Genomic DNA, 23,736 nt, shown 5'->3' on the forward strand with positions numbered 1-23,736 from the left:
TTCTGGTCCCTCCCAACATGACTCTGCACACTCGGCCATTTCTTGCCTTTATCTCCCCAGTGAGCTCTCTGGTCACCCCATTCTCTCTCCTGTCTCCAGGAAGATGAGCCCATTCTCTGATAGGAAACAGAGTTTGGTTCCTCAGTGCCTGCTTCTCATACAGAGCAGGTCCAAAAGCCAGGACTAACAGGACAGTTGAACAAGAAGGGGACCTTGGCCTCCCCACCAAAATGAGACATATCTTGAAAGGACCCACCAGGGTTGAACACTCGGGTAGAGCCCAAGGCCTTTAGGACACCCTTTCTATCTTTGTTATGCCTCTGAGTCTACAGAGGTCTCCCTCCAGCCTTCTCCACACCTTCCCCCTGGGAACTGAAGTCTGAGAACAGCAGGCAGTTGCAGAAAGCATCTTCTCTCTGCATAGAGAATCTGTACTCCAGCCCCAAAGTCACCACTTCCAAGAAACTTTCCCTGATTGCCCTAGGTGGTAAGCCTTGCTTTCCCTCCAGCTCTGGGGCTTTGGTCCCCACCTCTGTCACAGCACACTTTACATTCCTGTGTAGCTGTCCCTTAACTAGACGGTAAACTCCCTGAAAGCAGGAACTGAAAGACACTGATCTTTGAATCTCAATGCCTGGCTTACAGCCTAACAGACAACGAATGCAGGAAGGGACGGCTAGGACGAGGCTCCTGACAGCCTCTCCTCCAGGTCCAAGCGGCACCTGCCAAGGGGCGACGGCTGTGCCTACACCTCCTCCCCGCAGCGAGACCAACCAAGACCAAAGAGGGAAGGGGAGGGGATTCCTAAGACTGATGGCCCATGAGGCTCTTACCTGCTACCCGGTGGGCCACCAGCCCCTCCAGGTTCAGTGGCTCCTCTTCTGGAGTGCGGGAGGGGTCTGAAGTCACCTCCTTTGGTGGGGGCTGAGGCTGAGCAGTGAGGCCAGGGAGAGAGGCTGGGGGCTGCTGAGGCCCTGGAGGGCTATGGGTAGTTGGCAGGAAGGCAGACGAGGAGGAGGAGGCTGGGCTCTTTGGACGGAAACTCTGGTTGGGCCCACCTGGACACGGCTGATAATCGTAAGGTGAGTAAGCCCTGCCAGGAGGGAAGGACTCCAGGGAAGCCCGTGGGGCCGGCTCAGGGGCTCCCAAGGAATGCCCACTGGGGATGTAGCCAGATCTGGACTGGGTCAGTGGATGGGGCTGACAGGAGGAGCCGGAGAGAGGCTGGGAGGACAGCGGGGAAGCCCCTGGCCAGGCCCCTGGGACACTCTGGGACTTGTGCAGGGGGGCGGCGGCCGTCGGTTCCAAATCCAGCATGAGCATGTTGAGTGTTTCGATGGACTGCTCGATCTCCTGCTGGGAGGCTGCTCTTGGGAACTCAGGGAGGCCGGGGATGGGGGTCTCTGCCAGCGGCTGGGGGCTGGGCCTGCTGGGCCCGAGACTCTCCAAGTAGGCTCTATCCTGCTGGCGAGGAGGGGGCCGAGGCTGCTGCTGTTGCTGCTGCTGCTGCCAGGAATTCAGGCCCCTCTGCACAGCCTCCCGGCTGCTGCCCCCACGGGCCGGAGCTGGGGGCAACTGGGGCTCGGTTTCTGGAAAGGACTGAGAGCGGAACATACCGCTGGGGTCATGGCCATAGTGGGAGGTGGTCATTGGCTGCGGCCAGGCTGGGTGGGGCCCCTCCCGCTGGTAGCCGGCTAAACCCTCCTGTGCGGAGTAGGAGGGCCGCATGGGGGCCGTGTGGCCAGCGTGGGCAGGCACCGACCGGCTGGCGGACTCATAGGCGTAGCCCCCACCGTTGACCATAGGTTCCGCGGGATAGGGCTTGTCCAGACCGTTGGTCAGTGAGGACAGGGCCTCTGGGTAGCCCCCCTCGCTGGTGTTGGTGACCCCATCCAGGGAGGACAGTGTGCCCATGCTGCCCACGCTGTGCCCATCCTGGTTGGGCAACTCGTCATCCAGGATGTCGGTCTCCCGCTCAGATGCCAAGGCCCCACCGTTGACGTGAACCTGGGCCGGGACGACATGGCGGCCAGGGGAGGGCACGGCAGGGCCCCCCGCTGGGCGGGACCGGAGATGCTGGGTATGGTACATGGCGCCTTGCTTCTCTCTCTCTACGCCGAAGCCGCTGAGCAGACGGTCCAGCTCCCGCTTCTCCTCAGGACTCAGGGCAGCAGGGGCACTGGAGGGGCCAGGGGCAGGCTCATCGGTCTTGTCTGTTTTGGTGGAGGCTGTGGAGTTGCCGGAGTCACTGCTCACGGAGAGGGTGTGCTCTACGTGGTTGGGGGTGGCCGACAGGACAGGACGCGTGGCATTGACGGCTCCGGTGCTGCCGTGCAGGGAGTCCTTCTTCTTCACCTTGGCATACAGGCTCCCGTCCAGAGGCCCCTGAGTGTGTCCCACCACCTCTGTAAGAGAGCCACGGGGGGAACAACAATCAGCAGATGTCGGTGGGAGGCAATGACATCTCCTCCCCAAGGAAAGGAGCCAAGAGCTTCCGTTCCCTAGACCCTAAAATCTCCTCGCACCACCCGAGATAGAGCTGAGGTCAGAGGATATAGGGGAAGAGGACAAAGGGACCCCTACCCCAGGCTCTTGGGCCCCAACACCCGGCTTCAGGGCCAAACAGCGAAGTCTAAGACTGGCTGGGGTGCTCTGGGAGCAAGATGCCCCAGTCCAAAGCCTGGCTCTGGTATCTCCTCAGCTTCCCAAAGACCTGGAGGTACTGGGTCAAGATGGAGTTCAGCCAAGCCAGCACTCCCCGTGCTTTTCCTCTGAATGCTGGGCTCATGGGCTTCTGGAAAGGGGGTTCAGGGGCCAGGGTGGCATGGGAAACATCTTAGGAATCCAGAACACAAAAGGAGATGTTCTCATCCGGGAAGGGTGTCCCCTGTGTCATTTTGTCTGCACACAGCTCTGGCGACCCCATGAGCAATACTTTCTCTGAAAGGAAAGAGTGAGCGCTGGGTGGCTCAGGGCCAAAGGGCTGACTCAGGAACGAAGAACTTCCCCACCCAGAGGGACTCGGTGATTTCACACCCTGTACAGTCAGCAGCCCAGCTTCCAGCCCCCACACACACACACACACACACACACACACACATACGCACACACATACACACACGCACACACGCACAAGCACCTCCCCTCCCCTCACTCCGAGGCAGGCCCCCAGCTGGCAAGAAAAGAAAGTCCCCTCCCAAAAACTGCACAAACTCCAGCCAGACACCAACAGTCACACACACACACCAACCACACACGGGAAAACCAGACACAAAGACATCCAGACACAAACACACACCAGCTCATAATCACCCAAGTCGAACACCCAGCGGCCAAATCAAACGCCCTGGTGCGCTCTTGAGGTACACGAGACAGGTGACCTCGAGACGCCAATCACCTTGCTAGGCACTTTACACACACATTATTTCTAATCCTGTGAGTTAGCGAGTTTTACACCTACTTTAAGGATGGGAGAAACTGAGGTTCACAGAAGTGAAACCATGTATCTGCAGATACACAGTATCTGGTAAAGCGAGGATTTAAAATCAGAGATTTAAAATCACTTAAAAGTCAATTAAAATACAACTAAATTAAAAGCAAAATTAAAATCAGAACTTCAAAGACCACGCAATTTCTATTATTCCACATTCTCGTATCACACACACACACACACACACACACACACACACACACACACACAGTAAAATAAACACATAAAAGGCAGCAATACCCAAAAATAAATACTTAAATTTAAAGCCACAATCATTCCAGAAAATACAAGCTCCTACCATGCCCAAGGATCAGCCCTCAGGCCAGAAGTGGCAGCCTCTAAAAATAAACACTCATACAGAAGCCCACGGCCAAAAACAAGTGATCAGACAACCACAAAACAGGAACATCCTGATCAACACACACACACACACAAACCACAGGCCAACCAAATGACGTCACCGGGAGCAGGCACAGAGATGCCGGCAAGGCACACGGTCCACACACACCCCCCGGGGGCTGGATGCTCTGCCCATTCACTTAACTCTCCAGAACCATCTATCTGTCCCCAGTTTTCCCTGGGGCTTTGGGATGCCAGCCGGCAGCAGGCCCCAAGCGATAGGGGGCCAGAGTGTGGCCACAGCCCTAGGCTCACAGGGATGGGGCTGGTCTGAATCAGACATAGGTCTGAATCTCCAGCGGTCTGCTCCCTGTGCCAGGTCCCCTAATAGTTGCTAAGACGCAGATACAAGCATGGCTGCCTCTTCTAAGTGGCCTGTCACCGTCCCTAAAGGTGTCGAAGCTACTAAAGGAGAGAGGCTGTCCTTCGTGCCATGTCCTCTAAAGAACTGGGCTCCTTGCTACACCAAATAAGAGACCCCAGCTGACTGCTTCCCTAGCATTGCCAACAAGGGCTCTCCTCCACTCAGATTTCCAAGGGTGGTGCCATGAGAGTGGGCCCCTCGCATCAGTCAGAGGAGGCTGGAGGGCTGTCCTTCCTTCTCTCTGTGCCTGGAAAGCTGCTGGCACCAGAGAAACAGGCCCATTCCGGGGCCCTGGCCCCACTCTGCAGCTCACGCTGTGAGACACCAGGTGCCTTCCGGGCCAGGGAGCTCCTGCATCCCCTGCACCTCCTTAATCCCCCCAAGTCCATGCTCATGTGGTCTGGGAAGTGGCGGGGACAGCAAAGCAAAGGGTGGTGTGTCCAGTACGCTCCCCATCTGCACTTAGGGTCGATGAGAACCGCTGGGTGCAAACCAGTGCAAACCTGTAAGTATCCTTTCCTTCTGGGAGAAAGTGGACCCACTCCTGCATCTCACTCGGGTTCATAAAAGAAGAGCTTTTGGCAAGAGAGCTAAGAGAACGTTCCCGGAGGCAGGGAGGAACAATTCACACTAATTACCACTACCTGATATCTCGTCCCTTTTGGCCCCTTCATTGATTCTGACAATGTCAAAATTAAGCTCATTCTGCCACGTAATCTACCCCAAGGGGTCCACTGTTTGCAGCAACATCAGGAACAGTAACTGCCAGGCCACTGAGGCTGAGTAAGAAAATGGAAGAAGTAAAAATTGTTGAACTAAATCTTTTTTGCAAAGTAACAAATGGAAATGTCTATTGCTGTCTTCCAAAAAGGAGCCAGCTGCTTCTGACCACCCAGTGCTGGCTACATGTTCCGGGCTCTTCTGCACCTTCACTGGTCTTCCTTTTCACATCAGGGGGAGACAGTGAGGACACCCCAGACCCATCCCGGGTCTGTCTAGTCCCCGTGAGGGTTCACTGAAACCCCAGCGTGTCAGCATGACCCCAGCGGAGGCACGCACCCCCGTTCCTTCTAAAGGAGATAAAGTGCTCCCCGCACCCCACACCGGTACGCACATGCCCGTCATTCCCTTCTGCCCATCCACCGTGGCCGCGTTAAGTGCTATTTAGCAGGACCACAAGAAGCCGGAACATAGCGCTGGTTTCAATCTATTAAGGCAGGAAGGGCAAAAGAGAGAGGCAGGCAGAGTAAGGAGGAGGGTGAAACAGAGAGCCAGAGAAGAGGGGCTTTAGAAAGGTGGGGGGAGATGGCTTTGAGGCTCTAAACCTGAGGGGCCACCAGATTCAACTCACAGTCCCAGAAGCCTCCAGGGGCATGACCAGTTTAGGTAAATCCTCTCAGTTGAGAGGGTGCTGGGCATCCAGGGGCAGGGAGCAGGGGGCAGAGGAAGATCCTACCTGGTTAGTGGGGCCGTGGGGACAGGAGGAACCTGTCACCGGCATGGGTGACAGTGGAACAGAAAGCTAAACTTCAGGGGAAACGCGAGTTACAAGCAGCCCGGAGTGGAGAGCTCCCAGCCCCAAGGCCAAGCCAGCCAGAACGTCCTGTGTCATGGGCCTTCTCCCTGGCCATTGCTCTAGGGAAGCCGAGAAGCCTGCAGTCTTTTCAAGGCCCCACTTGCTTTGTCTGACTACATCTCCTGGCTCTCCCCAGCAGCTGCTCCGAACCCGCACTCCACCCTCGACGCTGAGCTTGATTGTACCAAGAGGCCCTTATTCCACAGCGGCCGTACTCCAGATGTGTGAGTCACGCTTTTGGAAAGCCCTGAGGAAAATCCCCAGCTGACTTGGATGTGGACCTACTCCCTAGGCTCCTGCCAGCAGGCCGCGGAGGTGTGTGCGGTGCTAGGAGGCGCGGCACAGGCCAGGATGCAGGGAAGGAGGGACGCATCCATCCCGTACGCTTCAACCAGAATGAAAGAAACACGGGTGCAAAGGTGATACGGGTTTAGGGCAGGTGTTTCCCAATTTTGATGTTCATAAGCATCTCCTCCAGGGATTGGTTAAAAACATGTAGATTCTGGGGCCCCACCCCCAAAGATTTTCACTCATAGGTCTGGGGTGAGGCCAAAGAGCAGTGTTTTAGCTCTCCCAAGGTTCTGGGGCTCACACAGGTGGATAACATCTTGGGAAACCCTGATCCCAGTGGTCAGCACTTTGGACTCTGAGATTAAGGATCCTCACTTCTCTTACTCATGTCTAGTGGAGAAATTTTCTTGTTTAGATGTCAGGACAGATGGCCTGACCATAAAGAATAAAAGGTGCCAGGAGCACCGGGGTGGCTCAGTAGGTTAAGCGTCCGACTTCGGCTCGGGTCATGATCTCGCAGTCCGTGAGTTCGAGCCCCGCGTCGGGCTCTGTGCTGACAGCTCGGAGCCTGGAGCCTGCTTCAGATTCTGTGTCTCCCTCTCTCTCTCTGACCCTCCCCCATTCATGCTGTGTCCCTCTCTGTCCCCAAAATAAATAAACGTTAAAAAAAATTTTTTTTAAATAACAAAAGGTGCCAGGCTGATTGAGTGCAAGCAAGAAGTTTCCTTTAGTGATGATTCAGTGAGGAGCGACCCCTCCTTGTCTAACCTGCAGACCTGTTTTGAATAGTGAATGATTTATTACGGTTTTCAGGATGGGGCCTTTCATGATAAAAAGTCTTTTGGGTCCACATCCAGCAGAATAGCAATTCATTAAAATATATTGCCCAGAGCAGTGATGACCAACCCTTGTGGAAGAAAATCAATGCCGTGCCAATAGGAAGAGGCACCGTGCCCACCGTGGACACAGGTAGCTCAGAGGCAGACCGGGGCCCCCGCAGACCCAAAGGGAATCTCAGCTCCTTACACATGGGAATGGAGCATCAAAGGCCATGTGTGTCCAAGAAGCAGGTGAGCTTTGGGGCACCCGGGTGGCTCAATTGGTTAAGCGTCCAACTCTTGGTTTCGGCTCAGGTCATGATCATGATCTCACGGTTCGTGAGATCGAGCCCCATGTTGAGTTCTGTGCTGGCAGTACAGAGTTTTCTTGGGATTCTCTCCCTCTCCCTGCCCTTCCCCTGCTTGTGCGTGCATGCTCTCTAAATAAATAAATAAGAAATAGGTGAGCTCTGACAAGGGCTGAGGCTAGGCCAAGAAGCAGCCTGGAGAGCAAGCTCTGGACGTGTTAACCTGTTAGCCACAGACTCTCCCTTGGCCATGGAGGGAGCCAGGCTGGGGCTAGGACCAGGGCTATTGAGAAGCAACAGTGTAAGAGCCAGAGGAGGGGGCTAGGTAGCAGGGAGGCCACAGAGATATGGTTCTGGAGAGAAGGCAGAGGAGATGTACCCCTTCCCACCCCACCTTTGTGCCAGATACACCCCGTTACTCCAAAGGATGGTCCCCATCTTAATGGCAAGTCAGCTTGCATCAACCATTTAACCACACAGAGCCCAGCCTCCAAGCCTGGTGAGTGAAGATTCAGATGCTCACTTGAAGGTTTGCTGAGGGACGAGACTCAGGAGCTAAGTAGCTAGAGTTCTAGTAAGCTAGAACTGGGACATATGGACACTATTCTCCTCTCTCTCTATTCCTCTTTACCTATTTTAACAGCTTCCATCACCCACAGAGTAAAGCCCAACCCACCACTGCTGGACTGCCAGACTCTTCTCATCTGGCCCTTGTCTGCCTTTTGAAGCCTCACCTTCACTGTCCTCAATACTCCAAATACCCTTCAACGCACTCAATATTCATATGCTCTTTCCTCCTCTGGGCCTTGTACATGCTGTTCCTTCTCCTGTAAGATCCTTCCTTGCTTTTCTTCCCCAAAGCTCCCAACTTCCCTGGAAAACCCCTTTCTCCTCCTTCAGGTTCAGTCTGAACTGCTTTGTGACACATTCCTCAACCTAACCCTTTTCCCACAGCCCTCCAGACTGAGATTAACCTCTTCTCTGTTCCTGTTGCCTTCTTCAGACAACTACTCTAACACCAACCTCCCTACTGCTATCCATGTTTGTCCTCCCACTAAGGTGAGGGCTCCTGGAGAAAAAGCCTTTGTCTCTCCCCGCACACACCCCGGTCCAGTGCCTGGTTCCCAGAAGGTACCCTTCACAATATGTTCTACGTGAACAGTGCCTCTTGGACTTTAAGGCATAACCTGCATGGCTATACAGGACAGCTCTACAGGATGCAGTGCCTGGCACACATTATACGTTTCCTAAATGCTTCTGGCGTTATATTAAATAATCCAAAAACTTTTATATAGTCCTGTCAGCTACTGAGACACTCTTCTTCCACTGCCACCCGGGGACGAGAAAAATCAGAGGTTCAAGGTGGACCCAAGCTTCTGCCAAAGGGGAGAAGAAAGAGAACATCACGAGAGAGGAGTGTTTACGTGGTTATTAGCACTGGCTGGGCACGGTGGAGGTGCCTGTAAGCTGGCTGAGCCAGAGCTGGACCCATGGGGTCTCTCAGAGGGCTCCGCGGCCATACTCCAGTCCAGTGGACGTTAGCTTTCTTAGGTAAGGACCCTTGGGGATAGCTGATGAAAGCCTAGACTAATTTCCAAAAAAAATGCACAAACACAAATGTCGTACCTAATTTCAGGGGGTCAACAGACCCCTCCAAGTCCATCTATGACTCTTAAATTTAGACGTATTCATCGAACAGGGTGCTGCTTCTGGGGATCCCTCTCTGGCACCCGGGATTCCGCCAAGAATGCCAGGCTCTGCGAGAGACGGGACAGCGCACCAAAAGGAAAATCTTCTGGTTGGGGGAGCGCAGAGGGGGTCTAGCCCAGAGCAGCCCACTGAGTTGCGACCTGCCCGAGGAAGGCAAGGGTGAGGAGAGGATGGTGATGGACAGGGGCATGCAGAACCTCAGCCCCATGGCCCAGGCACGACCTGGGGTCCTCCTGAGACACCCTAGCAACAGTGGCAGGGATCTCCTGTGCCCCTGTCTGTGACAGCCTTAGCCTCCACCCATGCTGACCTCCCATCCTACAGCCAGCCGGGGACTGAGGCAGCCCTTTGTTCCTCCCAGCTGCAGAGAGCTCTGGAACATCTCCAGATGGAAACGGGCTTCCTCGGGGACTCTGAAGGTCAGCAGAATTAGGGTTGAAGAGGAGCACGCAACTCTCTGGAGGGGAAGCGCACAGAGGAGACACTGCCTCTGAGATGGCAGAGAACAGGCAACAGGTGCAGCCCGAGAGACTTAGGTCCACATTGGGAGGTGTCTGCGGAGGAGCACGGGCCCTCAGGCCCCGTGGGCAGGGACAGACGAGTCCACGCATGGCAAACAGACACCTCTCTTCTTGTTTCATAGCACTTGGAGGGAACCCACTACGTTTTCCGAGACTGGACAAAAGATCAGTAAGATTCCTCTCAAGGCTGCTGTCAATCTTTTCACAGGTGGCTCTGTGCTCTGTACAAGCGACCTCACCAGAGATACCCACAAACCCGCCTCTGTGGACCCAGGGAGGGTGGGTGGCCACCTCCGTCATTCCACTGAGACAAGAAAGAAAGAAGGCCCAATGTCCAAGTGGAGGCCTGGTCTCAACTTCACCCTGTGGGCCTTGAAGGTGGAGAAAGTCAGCAGTCAAAGAGAAATTGGAAAGACAGCCCCTCCCACGGGCTGCTCCAGGAAGTTAGCGGAGCCAAGAGAGCTTTTTAAACGTCATGAGGTTTTAAGCTAAAGGGTCTTAGGGGATCAGTTACTCCACTGCCCACCCCTCAGTTTTCAGGAGGCAATGACACTCAGCAGGCTCAGCGAATCCCTCCCCCTCCCCCCCAAGGTCACCCAGCACAGAGAAGTTCGGCGCTCGTTCTCCTAACGGCCTTCAAGGTGAAGATGGCTGAAGTCTGGGGAGGGCAGGGGGACTCCATTCATGGCTGCACACCAAGAACCTCACAATATAATATATGGGGCTTTATCAAGCGATGATGATAGATGTGTCCCCAGGCCTTCCTCAGGAAGGACCCATGGCACTTTCACAGATACCATCTTACTGGAATTCCTCCAGAGAGAGGGAGTAGGGACAGAAAACTCAATCGTGACCTTTATTTCAGACCCGAGGGACCGGGGCCTGGATGATGTGTGACCTGCCGAAGTCACACGAAGGCCCACGCCTGTGGGGCAAACGTGAACTCTCAGGGCCAGCCGCTTGACTCCAGCCTGGCCGTCAGCTCCCACGCCAGGCACTATAAGCAGAGCCTGGCGCCCCCACTCCCTGCCCTCGGCCTATCCGGGCACCAGATATCACAGGCGCTCGGGACAGTAAAAATAGCACCCGAGCCCACAGCAACCGAAGTCCTTCTGCCAGGCCAGGGTGTCCGCCTGGACACTCAGGGATCCCTGGCCAGGAGGATGGTCGAGCCAATACAGGCCCTGCCAAAGTTGGGGGAAAGCCATGAATGGGAGCCCACGGGCGGCCAGCGGGGGAGTGGTCAGCACGGGGTGGGGGGGGGGGGGTGCCACAAAGCCCCAACCACAGAATGGGGGCGGGGGCGTCCTGAATAAAACATCCCACTGGGAATGTTTCGGGAGCTAGCCATGCCTCCAGTACATTCCCTCCACCCACCACCCCATTCTCATCCTCCGTGAGCGAGGCCAGCTCAGACACTCTGCCCCCCACCAACTCAGCCACCCCTCAGACCTGAGGCGGCGGCTTTCACTCGTCCCAGGGCAGCAAGTCCAGGAGGGAGGTGGCCACCTCCAAAGGCAGCGCAGCGGGCCACAGCCCCACACCACCCCACGCGCTTCCCTGGTCCGGGTCCATGGCAGATCCCGGTCCACGAGCACAGAAGCCCCCCCCCCCACCTCCGGGTCCTACAGGGAGCGCCACGCAGGGACACACACAACTGCCCAGCAGACACTTACCCTCTGGACGGAGAGGGAGAGAGGGGAGGAGAAATAACCACTCCGATCTGATCTCTGCTCCTTGTGCCTCAAGTTTCAAATAAGTCCTCCATGGCTGCAGCCCCAAGGCTGTCTGTGTCCTGCTCGGGGCTCCCTCAGACTGTCAGGGGTGGGAGGAGCCAGTGCCGCCTGCCTGCCCGGTCCACACGCACCACCCCTCCCTCCACTCGCTGCCTCGCTCTCTCCCCCTCTCGGCCAGCTCTGCCTCGCTCTGGCTTGTAGGAAGCCAGTGGGATAAAACTCTGTCTGTAATTTCAGCCAGCTGGGTCCCCAGGGCTTCACTTATCATCCTGTAGCTATGCAGCTCTTGAATGACATCACAGTGGCTTCCCAAGCCCTCCACACGGAGCGAGGAGCGGTGGCCAGCAGCCCGGCCCAGCTCAGCCCCAGTCCCAAACCCATCGTGGCCCCAGTGCTCAGCAAAGTGGGAAGAGCGAGCCCGGGAGCAGAGCAGCCGGGATGCTAGGGGGAGAGAGGGAAGGGCCAGAGCTCCTACGATGGTATTGAGATTTATTTCTCCAAATTTTTCCACATTTTTTTCCATTCTCAGCAAATGAAAGGCAGAACAGATGACAACAATTTTCCAGCTGCTGAACAATAAGGTGGAAATCTTTTTTTTTTTCCCCTCCCTCTCCCCCTCCTTCCCCCCAGCGGGGCAGAGTCTAGGAACCAGGACACTTCCTTGGCTTATAAAGGGGAAGAGAAAAAAAAAAAAACAAAACACAAGCCCCCGTTCTTCCCAGAGGTGACAATAGTTCCGAGGAGAGGAACTGAGGTGTCACCCAGGCCGGTCTCTGGGAGGGGGACAGGAGCCCCAAAGTTACATTCTCAGTGCAGAGCTTTGGATTCTGGCTCAGCAAACTGAACGATTTATGAGGCCCAACTTTGGGAAGGCCAGTGGGCATCTGGCCCAGGATATTGATCCACCAAGGCCACCTAAGATGCCTCCAATTGACTAGCTCTCAATATTCAGCTTGTTGCAATCTATAAAGATCATGAAGAGTGGAGAGAATAACTTTTCAGAGCATCAGTGACATCCACATTCAACACCAAGCACCCAGACCTGAAGCAGGCCCCTCAGCCAAAACCACGAGAGCTGCCCGAAAGTCCCCACCATCATCCTGGCGTGCCCCCCAAAGTGCCAGAAAGTCCTGGTGTCCCTGACAGTAGGACACCAAACCTTAACTCTTATTTGCACCATGTTGGTGACTTATTTGCACATCAAGGGGATGTCCCAACTCTCAGAGTTGGTAAGAGATGGCCTGGGGGCTGCCGCCAGGCCATGGGGGCTTCAGGGTTTGTCATCTCCTTGAAGACCCCAGTTAGTTTGCAATCCCAGCATGCTTCTGCATCACCCCACCCCCGTGCCCAGACCTTTCACAGCCAAGTCTGGCGCCGCAGGCAGGCTCGGGAGGGAAGAGGCAGGAGCCTGAGCTGATACCTCAACCCTGGCCCCCTCCCCATTGCCAGCATCACTCTCTGGCTGCCTCTTTCTGAGACTAAAGAAGGAAAATAGGAGGAAGAACAAACGTGGTACCAAATGCCCTGTACGCTGGTCTTGCCCTGTCTAACTGCATCTACAGGGATGAGACGGGATAGGCCCTTAGCCCAGTAACACAGACTTCACGGACACCATTACGAATGGGGAGGGGAGAAGTGAATTTCCAGGCCTCAGGCTCCAAACTGGAGGCAGGACAACTTGGAATTTTCCCAGTGCCGGGTTGTTGGAAGACCACCATCTGGACAAACTACTGCAATTACCCTCCTACCTCCACAGAGCCTTCTAGAACTAACCAACAAACCCCAAGCTCCTGAAAGGGTTAAGGTTACCCAGTCCATGGACGTTCCTACCCAAACCCCACCCACAACAGTGTTAACCTAGATTTTATTTGTATAGGACCTTCTTGTTTATCTGTACATGTGAATCCTACCAACATCATTTTTATATAATTTTGCAACTTTTAAAATAAACTTCATATGGGGCACCTGGGCAGCTCAGTCGGTCGAGCATCTGACTCTTGATTTCGGCTCAGGTCACGATCCCAGGTTTGTGGGATCAAGTCCCGCATCCAGGTCCACACTGAGCATTAAGCCTACTTGGGATTCTCTCTCTCTCCCTCTGCCCCTCTCCCCTGCTTGTGCACGTGCACGCTGTCTCTCAAATTAAATAAGTAAATAATTAATTAAAAACCTAATTTAAACTCAAGTAGTTCTAAGCATCAATACCCATAGATACATACCGTATAAAATCTGTACCTTTTTTTCCTAACAGGCATTAAAATAAATGCACCTAAAATCGTTTCATATATAATTGTCAACCTGGCCAACATAACCACACTTTGGAAACCACCGCACAAGTCCCTAGAAGTCACAACCGGATCCTACGGTTCTGTGCTACCTCCAGAGACCGGCTGCACCAGAAGCCCTGGGAGTTTTATAAAAACCCTGAACCCCTGGCCCCACCCCAGACCTTCAGAGGCAGAATTGTGAGAGGTGGGGCCTAGGGAATCTGAATTGGGAAACGCTCCCCAGCTGAGAACGCTAGGCCACCAGGTTTGGGAAAAACTGGTCCTCGCTCTGCTTAACTATTTTCAGCTATGGGGAATCTTACTATCCCCCCAAAATGCCCACTTCATCTTTAGATGGCTGTAACGGGTAGATTTTAGCACCCTGTTTTTTCCACTAACTGGCCTTATCGTGCCCGATGGCAAATTTCTGCCACACGAGAGCTCTTCAGATACTAAACGTGGTGCACATGTCCTCCTAAGTCTGTCCTTTGACAGGCAGTATCTCCCCAGAACCCAACCTGGAGTCCCTGCGCCCACCGTACCATTACCTCCCTTTGCTTGACTATCCGAGCACCCGTGTGAGTGGTTTTATCACTGGGAAGCAAGGGTCCCACAAACAACGCATGTAACTCTCTGACCTATATGGCCCCATACGCCTATCACCTCCCACGTTCTGGAAACCACACCTTTAATAATGAAGCCTAATATTATACCCAGCCCTTCTTGCTCATGTCACTTCAGCATCTGCCATGAACAGTGGCTAAGAACACAGGCTTAGGGGTCAAGCAGACACTGGTTTGAATCCAGACACTACCACTTACTAGCTTAGTGCAACCCTGGGCAATTACTTAATTTTTCTGAGCACTGGTTATTTTATCTGCAAAATGGGTATATTAATATTTTGATCTCAGAAGGTACTGCAAAGACCAATGCAGTGCGCATACAGCACTCGGCACAGCACAGAACACACAGAGATGCTCTATATGAGGCAACCCCATATACACAACCACAACTATGACACCTGCTTCCTCCTCCCCCTTCCCTAACCCAGCTCCACCCTGAGCGGCACCTCAGTGACCCTAGCGCCCCAGGCCCAGATGCAGTATGCCCGATGCTTAAGCTTCAGGGCATATCATTTGGCCTGTCCTTTCCCTGCTCCAAAATCATGGCATCAAATGAAACAGTGATGCTGTTCAGCTAATTAAGTACCAAGACCGTCCAGTTTGGTTACTGCCAACAGCGCCTCTCCCGCCTCCAGAACTGGCTTCTCCATAGGACCATGAGGAAGGAGGAGAAAGGAGGGGCAGGCAAGACTTCGGCTGCCTTCACACAAATAGGAAAGTGCTTCCTGGAGAACTGGGCAGGGGTGTGGTTGATCTGGTTTGAAAAAGGATGGACTCAGTTTTACCATGCATTCTATTTAGGAAAAAACAAACATTTTTTTCCTTAATGTAAACTGCAGAATAGAGCTACAGCAAAAATCTTTCTGGACAGGGGGTGGGGGAAGCTAAGCTTGAGATGTGAAAGCACTGTTCCTGCTTCCAAGGAGGCTGCGTGTCCCCTGCCCCCTGAGACAGTCCTGGGCAGGGCGGCTTCATGAAATATAAGATCTAGAGCAAGGATGTGACCTGGTGACCTTCTGGAGACCCTCAGATGCCCAGTAGTACTTGAGACCCCAGATTTGCCACATGAGGCCCGGCTAAGGGCAGCCAGCCTGGATGAGCCCTAGTGGTGGTCAACCCAGAGGACATCCTGAGTTCGTCACCCCCCCCCGCCCCACCCACACACCCCTGTGTGGTCCACCAGACTCAGGGTAAGGAAGTTTCCCACTGCTGCATTTTGGGTCAGTGCTGGAGCAGAGACTACCACCCAGGGCTCCCGGTCCCCAGAAGGAAATCCTCTCCACCACCAGAGAAGAGTCACACACGATGAGGGAGATGCCCCAAAGGGCACTAGGGTCCCTGTTATGTAAGAACCTCAAAGGTCGGGGAGCCTGGATGGCTCAGTCGGTTAAGCATCTGGCTTCGGCTCAGGTCATGATCTTGCGGTTCGTGAGTTCAAGCCCCGCGTCAGGCTCTGTGCTGACAGTTCAGAGCCTGGAGCCCGTTTCAGATTCTGTGTCTCCCTCTCTCTCTCTGACCCTCCCCCGTTCATGTTCTGTCTCTCTCTGTCTCAAAAATAAATAAACGTTAAAAACAAAATTAAAAAAAAAAAAAAAGAACCTCAAAGGTCTCTGGGTCCCGCCATGCAAACAGAGTGGAATAGTCGAGGGCAATTCTACAGCTGAGAAAGACCATCCAAATGCAAATCTACCAAATGCTTCATCCCCTGCAGACGCACAGCTGGGCCAGCTGGACAAGGTAGGGCCTCTCACTCACACTGAGGGTTCTCCAGGGGGCCTCCCGCAGCCCCCTTCCTGCCCCGTGCTTTCTTTTCATTGCCAGGTGTGGAAGATCTTTCCCAACCTGGATTTTGGGAGGGGGGGCGGTGGTATTTTTTTTTTGTTTTTTGTTTTTTTGCTCGTTTTCCTAAGGAACAAAATGGCTGAGTGTTTGGGTTTCCAAGCAGCCAATCCGGGAACGGAAACAAGAAGCAGAAAAGAGTGTCCCCAGTGAAGGGCTGCTTCACACCCTACGAGCAGGAGAGGTAAGGTCCCAGAGACAAGGGGCTGAGGGGACAGCTAGGCCAGTGGTCCTCCCCCAGGGGATGTGCCCCCCAGGGAACAGTTAGCAATGTCTGGAAATATCGTGGGGTTGTCACAACTAGAAGAAATACCACTGGCATCTGGTGGATAGAGATGCCGCTAAACACCTGCAATGCACGGGTCAGGGCCCAGCAACAAGCAATTACCCAGTCCAGACTGAGGGTGTGAGAAACAGAGCTCAGGACTGTGACTCACGAGTCCTGGTTTCCGGTCCCAGCTGGGCCACTAACTCGCCACTTGACCTTGGGCAAGTCATTTCCTTTTCCTGGGCCTCTGTTTCCAAAGTGGTAAAATGAGAGAGAAGAACAAGATGACCTCTGAACTCTAAAGCTTCTCGTCCTACGCGGAACAGGCACGGGGAGGAGAAAGGCACGGGCATGCCAAGCGTCAAGTTGTCGAAGGTCAGGTGGGCAACGGAGGAGCACAGGGAGAGGCCTGCTGCCTGGGTGGGGGATGAACTCATGTCCACACACCTCCACAGCACCTCCTCCTGCCTGCCAGCCCAGGGGAGATGCAAAGCAGGGCTGACCGGAAGCTCAGGGGCACGGGGGCAGGGCAGGCTCTGGGCGCCCCTCACACGGCCTCAGCCTTCCAGGGTCTCTAAGTCCCCCCACCCAGAAAGGCAGCAGACAGCGCCAGCCTCAGGACAGTATTCCCTGAGAGGAGGGCAGGGGCCGGTGTGCCAGAGGGTCACTCAGGGAGGGAATCGTCAAGTCCCAGGCAGATGTCTGAGTTGGACAAGTGTCAGAGACATACCCACACACCTCTTCCTGCCTCTCCCCACTCTTACAGTCTCCCTAGAGAAGGATGGAGGGAAATGGGGAGGGGGCCATGGAACCAGGGGAGCCAAGAAGAATGGGAGAGTGCCACAGAATGGAGACCACAACTTATTTACTGTGTGTCCGCCCTTCAATGGATACTCGCACATTTGCTTCCACAAATGCCCTTCAAGGGAGATACTATCATTCCCATCTTCCCGGTAAAGAGACTGAGGTTTGGAAGTTGTATCTTGCTCAAGATCACATTGCCAGTGTGATTCTGCGGGGCTCATGTTCTTTCTGCTTCCCGGAGGGGAGGAAGGAAGGAGAGGGAAGGGCAAAGGGTGAGGGCTGCGGGGGTCCACCAGGAAGAAAGGAGTGGAAAGTGACAACCGCGATGCTGGTTCGGAACGACCTGCTTAAACCCTGACATCCAAGTGAGAGCCATCAACGTGGTCCCCTGGGGCTTTTATGCATTTACCCTAACGATGCTTCCGGGGCTCAAAGCATTTCTGGAAACTTGTAGGCAACTGTTTCAGGACTGGTTCAAAATTCACAAAAATGAACCCATCTCTGCACTTAAGGGTCAGTCCCCATCCTTAACACCAAACAGGCCCATGAAGTACCACACGTGACTACTGGTTATGAGACTGGCCGTGCAGTTGTACCATTAGAGCCCCCATCACCACTGTGCGGTGTGCCGTGGGGTAGAGGTCTATGTGGGTCCATGAATGAGTGGTGGGTGTATGCTGAGTGGGAGATATTTGTGGTTCTCTGCACGAGTGGTAAGTGTACACAGAGGAGTCTATGCAGTTCTATGCGTGTGTGGGTGTGGGTATGGGTGTGGGTGGCAAATCTGGTTGGGGCTCTGCTTCTTTTTCCAAATAAGTGAAAGGAGGCTCATACAGGCATCTCCATGGCGGTCTGCCAGGCAGCGAGTGCAAGCTCCACCCACTGGGCAGGTGTGGGCCAGAAATGAGCACTCCCTGCTGCAGAGGGACAAGCTGGACGTGCCCCCGCCACCCCCCCCCCGCCACCAGCCGACAGAAGCTACGACACCATAGGGCACAGGCCTGGACAGGACACAGAAGGCAGGGCACTACCCCCAGGCTTCTTTCTCTCTTTGTGTCACATGACAAGCACCTGCCTGCTTCTGGAAATTTCTCAAGTCCTGTACGCACAGAGGGGGGCAGGGAGGCAGGAAGGGAAGTGAAAAGATCCGAGCAGCTTTGAGCTTTCATATCAAAATCTGATCTCACTGCCCCTGGAGAAGGAGGAGAACAGACATCAAAGAACACTTGGCTGCTGACAATTTTAAAGCCATCAGCACAGTCCAGGGTGAAGTCTCCAACTAGCACCAGGGCATTGATGAGCTGTAAAGATGTGAAGACTTGGTCAGTCGGTCGGGGATAAGAAAGGCAGTCAGAGCTCCTGGCGCCCACCCACTGACAGCTCTTCAGCTGCTTCCCAGAAAAAGGGAGCCCCGCCCGCGGCCTGGATAAAGTGCCCAGGGGATGGACAGGCTCTGGCCCTCGAGGGTGGGACAGCAGTCCAGCAGCTCTGTCATCTGAGGCCGGATGCCCCGTGTCCCTGCTGGAGAGTCCTGTACTTGCAAATAATGCTTGAGCACAGAAAAGGAGGGGCAGGAGTAAAGGGGGTTTGGGGCAAGACTCCAGAGTCCCTCTTGCACTCAGAACCTTGTTGGGGCTCTGTCCGAGCACTCTAGAAGCTGCCTTGTTTCCCCATGTCCGTGCACCATGGTCACTCACCCCATCTAGGCAGATGTGTAGGGTGGAAGAAATCTCAGAGAAAATCCAGTCCTGCCACCAGTTCCCCTTTCTCATCTCCCTCAAAGGCAAGTCAGTTCTCCTGGATGTCAGACCTCTACCTGTCGTGCTGCAGCTAAAACCCACTCTCTCCAACTCTGTCCTCACATCCGTAACTGGCCACTGCACAATACACAGTCCTAGAGAAAGGCTGTCCGGCAGCAACAGCAGTAGACTGGGAGTCAAGGGGCCAGAGTACTAAAGAGCGATCCTACATGGGCCTCCGTGTACTCCTCTATGCAATGGGAAAGCACAACCAGATGATCTCTGAACTCCTGGCCCAAAGCTAGGTGCTCAAAGATCCAACTTGGCCAGATACTGAGCCTGATTCTCCTCTCCTACTTGGTCCTGCCTGAGTAGCTCTGGGCTCCAAGCTCATCCGAGGCTATCTATGCGGCAGCCACAGAGCCCCTGGGGGCTAGGACAGAAACAGTGACTTACCGGAAATCTAGAAATACACGCCAGGCTGCAGAGATGCTGAGGGCCATACTGGGCAATAAAGAGGCTGATTTATTTTCATCAGCGAAATGCCGAAACCCAATCCCTGGAGCGAGCCGACCCAGCAGACAGCAGTGGGGAGCCCCCCACCTGGAGCAGAATGAGCTGGACCGCAGCCTGCCAGGTCTCGCCACCGGGGCTGATGATGGGAGGGGACAGAAGGGGAGGCCAGCTTAGCTAATGTGGCTCCCAGTCCCTCGGGCTGGCCTCTTCCCACCCTGCTGCTGGCCTGCAAGGGTCTCCAAAATGCAGATGCAGCAATGGCACAGCCAGGCAAGCAGGCTTTCCATTTTAACTCAGCCCCTCGTTTTCAGGAATCTCAAACCCCAGGCTGCTAAGTCCACACACCCGCTGGCATCAGGCAAGGGGTAGGGGGCAGGGGGGGCACAGCTCCTCAGACCATTGCCCTTGTGAAGCCATGGTGAGAAATGTCAGGCATCAGAATCCAGCTCTATCCCTACCTGGTTGTGCAAACACTGGCAGGTTACTTAACCTCTCTGTGCCTGTTTGCTCATCTGAGAAATAGGAACAAGAATAACCATCTCACAGGAGGGTCATGAGGAGTAAAGGAAATAATGGGCACCTAATAGCATCTCACGCATGGAGGGTGTGCATAGAAGCGAGAGGTGGACTTTCCTCCTAGTCCCTAAGCAAATTGCTGGCGGGGAGCGTCAACTAACACAACCTGTACAGAGGCCAAGTTGGCCCTTTCAAAATTATGTATGCATCTAATCTTCACCCAGCAATCCCAGTTCTACAGATAGAACTGCACAAATAAAAATGGTGTAGGTACAAAGTTATTCACTGCAGCAGTTTTGACAACAGCAAAAGCCTGGAAACAACTGTCCACATTACTTAAATACAGTTAAATAAAATACCAATTAAATAAAACATAGTACATGCATACGGTGGAATCATATGCACCTGAAAAAAGATATAAAGGTTCTTTACGTGCTACTATGGCAGGGTCCCCATGACACATCACTAGATGAAAAAGCTTAGGCTACAAGCCAAATCCTTGCAATGGCTACCAGACTCCAAATGATCTGGTCCCTATTACCTCTGACCTCTCTGCCTATTACAGTCTTCACTGCAATGACACTGGCCTCTTTGATAATTCCCAAGCCTACGTCTCAGGCAAGCTGCTGCCTCAGGACCTTTGCACTTGCTGGTGTTCTGCTGGCAATGCTCTTCCTCAGATATTTTGTTGACTAACTCTGTCACCTCCTTCAAGTCTTTGTTCAGATGTCTCCTCCTCAGTGAAGGCTCGGCTGACCAGCTTTTTAAAAAATTTCAACTCACCACTCAACTCCACCCCCATTCTCAACCACCGTTATTCTGCTCTATTTTCTCCCAGAGTGTTTATCACCTTCTAGCACGCTCTCTCATTTACTTACAATGTCTTTAAAACTTTCCTTCTCATTGTCTGTCTTCTCCCACTAGAACGTAATCACGACAAGGGCAAGGATCTTGGTTTTGCTCAGTTATATCTTCAGCGTCTAGAATAGTGATGGCACATAGACACTCAGTGAATATTTGTTGACTGAATGAGTGAATGTCACTGAGGATAGTCCATGTACCAAAGAACAGACGTGATTTGGTTTTTTTCTTTTTTTCTTCTTCATCAGTGGAGCAGACTCAAGGTTACCCTTACAACCACGTCATTCTCGCTCCCCTGCACTGTTTTCTCAAACGGAAGACAACAAAGCAAGTTAACAGCCACGCCAGTAGTTGCCATAACCCACAGCCTGGGCACCGCTGAGGATTGGTGCCAGGGAGGCAGGACCCGTAGAGGTGAAGATCCTGAAAAGACCCTGGGAGCTAGGCCTGGCTCTGTCCCAGTTACCAGTGTGACCTCCACCTATCCCCCAACCCCAGGGCAAAGGGTGTAACTCACCCACGGGAATGGAGCCTGGTGTTTGGAAGATGCCGGGGAAAAGGTCCGGCCACCCACGCCTGGTGCAGTGTGGTGGGAAGAACGCCGGAACTACAGCCAGAGGCCCAGGTTCCAGGTCCAGTTCAACAACTGGGATCGTTGAAAAATGAACGGACTTGCACTCAGGGAAGCATTTTACAGAGCACCACCCAAGGTCAGGTAGTGGTATCAGTGACAACAGACATGAACTGCCGACTCACTATGTATAGGCACAGAGCTAGACGCCCATAGGTTATCTCAATAAATTCTCAGCCCCACGGGAGAGGTACTGTCCTTGTCCCCATTTTACAGGTGAGAACCCTGAGGCTCAGAAAGGCTAAACAATTTGTCCAAGGTCAACAGAAGGCAAGAGGGGCTCATCTGCTGCAGGATTGTGTGCTGTCTTTTCTCTGAATCTCCTGGACTGTTCTCCCCTCCTAGACTCTAGGATATGGCTCCCTCAGTGTTCCCGCAAACCCTCCACCTCCACCCTCTCAAAACATCCCTTCCTTCACCAGCTCCAGCATCACGCTAGCGTCCCACCCACCTGCCCCAGGACCAGAGCAGTGATGAGAGGGAGGTCAGTCAGATTCTACGACTTTTCTTTCCCTCCACTAGCTACACTTTGAGCAATGTTGTTATGCCGCTTCTAGATTTGAAAACGATTCTGCTTTCAACGCCGCATACCCCTCCCAGACCCAGGGCAAACACAGCCCCTCTACAGAGCCGTCCCCCAGAAGCTGCTGCTCTCCTGAGAAGCCGGGACCCCTAGTCGAGATCCTTCTCCATCTGGCTGTGGGACACAGGGGACGGTTCCGCACCCCCTCCCACCCTCGTCTGCAGGCAATTCCAGGACACAACATTCCACGCCCAGGCCAGCTCAGCACCTGCCACCTAGGAGGTGATCCATAAGTCTCTGGGCAAAGAAAGGAAACAGAAATGGAAGGGAAAGAAGGAAGAAGGGAGGAAGAGAAAGAGGGATGATGGTGAAAAGTAGCTGCAGCTGTAGGAAAAAATATTTGATTCATGGGAGCTTAAGTTTCTTTCCTTGGACATGGTCAGAGTCGGCATCTTGGGGTCTCGCCAGGTCCAGCTAACTCGCGCTTCTCTACAAGTGTGGCAGGAGAGGAAGAGGGGAGGGTGGCTGACAGGGGCAGAGTGCTCTCTTCTTGCCCTGCCTGGAGCTTGATATTTGAGCACCACAGGAGGGCAGACGTGCAGCTCAGGCCACTGGCCGGGAGCTCCGGTCCGCTCTGAGTGTGGCTCTGGCCGCCTCCCAGCCTCCACCCGATGGCAGCGATTACAGAGGGCCAAAATCACATTCCCTCAGGAGGGTATTGGTTTACTGAATGTTCCACGGGCAGACACTATTCTCCTAGCCTGCCAGCTGCCTCGTGGAGCAGGGCCAGCTAAGGGTCCAAGGGCATTGGGACAAGCCCCGCCTCGCCCCACAAAGCAGGTGGCCGGCAGATGCTGGGTCAGTGGTGTCATCTTCTTACCCACAAGGTCAGGCCAACCTTCCGTCTGGATTCTCAGCACCCTGACTGTGACAGGAAGTCAGGAGAGAGGACTCCCCTCACTTGGGAGAAGAGAAGGTCCTAGATCTTCCTCAAGAAGCCATCCCATCCTGCCTCTGTCCTTATGTCAAGCCATCCCACCCTGAGACCCATTTCCCTTGTTTCTTGACATCTCTGCCCAAGGGAGCCCACAGGACAAGAACCTGACCTCCCTACTATAGCTGATCTGTGCTCTTACAGTCGGGAAGCTCCGCCACCAGGTGGCTAAGTCATTCCCTTCCTGCTGCAGACTAAGCTTTTGGTCCTACGTGACATGACAGAACATGGACAGAAGATTTCTGTGGCAGCTTTGGGCTTCTGCCTCTCTGCCCGTCCCTGCCCCCCACCCCCCGAAATCACAGACCTGAAGGGCTGCCTTCTCCAGCAGCCAGGTTGACATTTCCCAACAAAAATCAGTCTGGCAGGCTCTCGGTTAGAGGATCACCCCCTTAAAACCCTCTGCTCAGAGGTATGGGGCAGATTATCACTCCAGGATCCTTGGAACCTTTTCGTGAATCCTTTGGGACCGCCTGTAGTTTTGCACTCCTCTCTTCCTGGTTCTTCCCACATCTTACCCAAAAGTTCAGAAAGCAAGGATGCCAAACCCTATGCAAGTATGTCAAGGGCAGATATTCACCATGACAGATAAGTTTGTGCACAGGGTGGGCACAGGGGCTATTTCCCCCTCTGCTGAACTGCCTCCCTCCCAACTCAAAGGGGCCACCTTCTGGAAGACAGTGTCACCCGCCCTCATCCTGCCTGGCCTCGGGGAGATGACGGGACGGACACAGGGCCATGTGGGTGGCTGAGGCAGCTGAGAGGCAGAGCTCTCTGCCATCCAGGGATCTGAGACTTGGCCTCCCTCTCTATGCAATGGGGCAGATTTTCTAGGCCAGTTCAAGCACCATCTCTAGGGCTGGAAAGAAATCAGACCAAGCAGCCTAAAGTATTTCAGGCTACCGATGAATTCTCTTTTAGATCAAGATCATTAAGTGATAG

At 53.9% G+C, this 23,736-nt stretch overlaps 1 protein-coding gene across 4 annotated transcripts in view; it reads right to left on the bottom strand.

Moving 5' to 3' along the window:
- The window catches only part of TNS1 (tensin 1), a 201,261-nt gene that overhangs the window by 41,499 nt on the left and 136,026 nt on the right, over positions 1-23,736 (bottom strand). For all 4 annotated transcript variants that reach the window (XM_042995305.1, XM_042995306.1, XM_042995307.1 and 1 more), the window contains one exon: positions 834-2,405. In XM_042995305.1, coding sequence (XP_042851239.1) covers positions 834-2,405 — 1,572 coding nt within the window. The remainder of the gene's footprint in view (positions 1-833; positions 2,406-23,736) is intronic.

The sequence above is a fragment of the Panthera tigris genome, chromosome C1 (assembly GCF_018350195.1).
Source record: "Panthera tigris isolate Pti1 chromosome C1, P.tigris_Pti1_mat1.1, whole genome shotgun sequence".
In the NCBI taxonomy this organism is placed as follows: domain Eukaryota; kingdom Metazoa; phylum Chordata; class Mammalia; order Carnivora; family Felidae; genus Panthera; species Panthera tigris.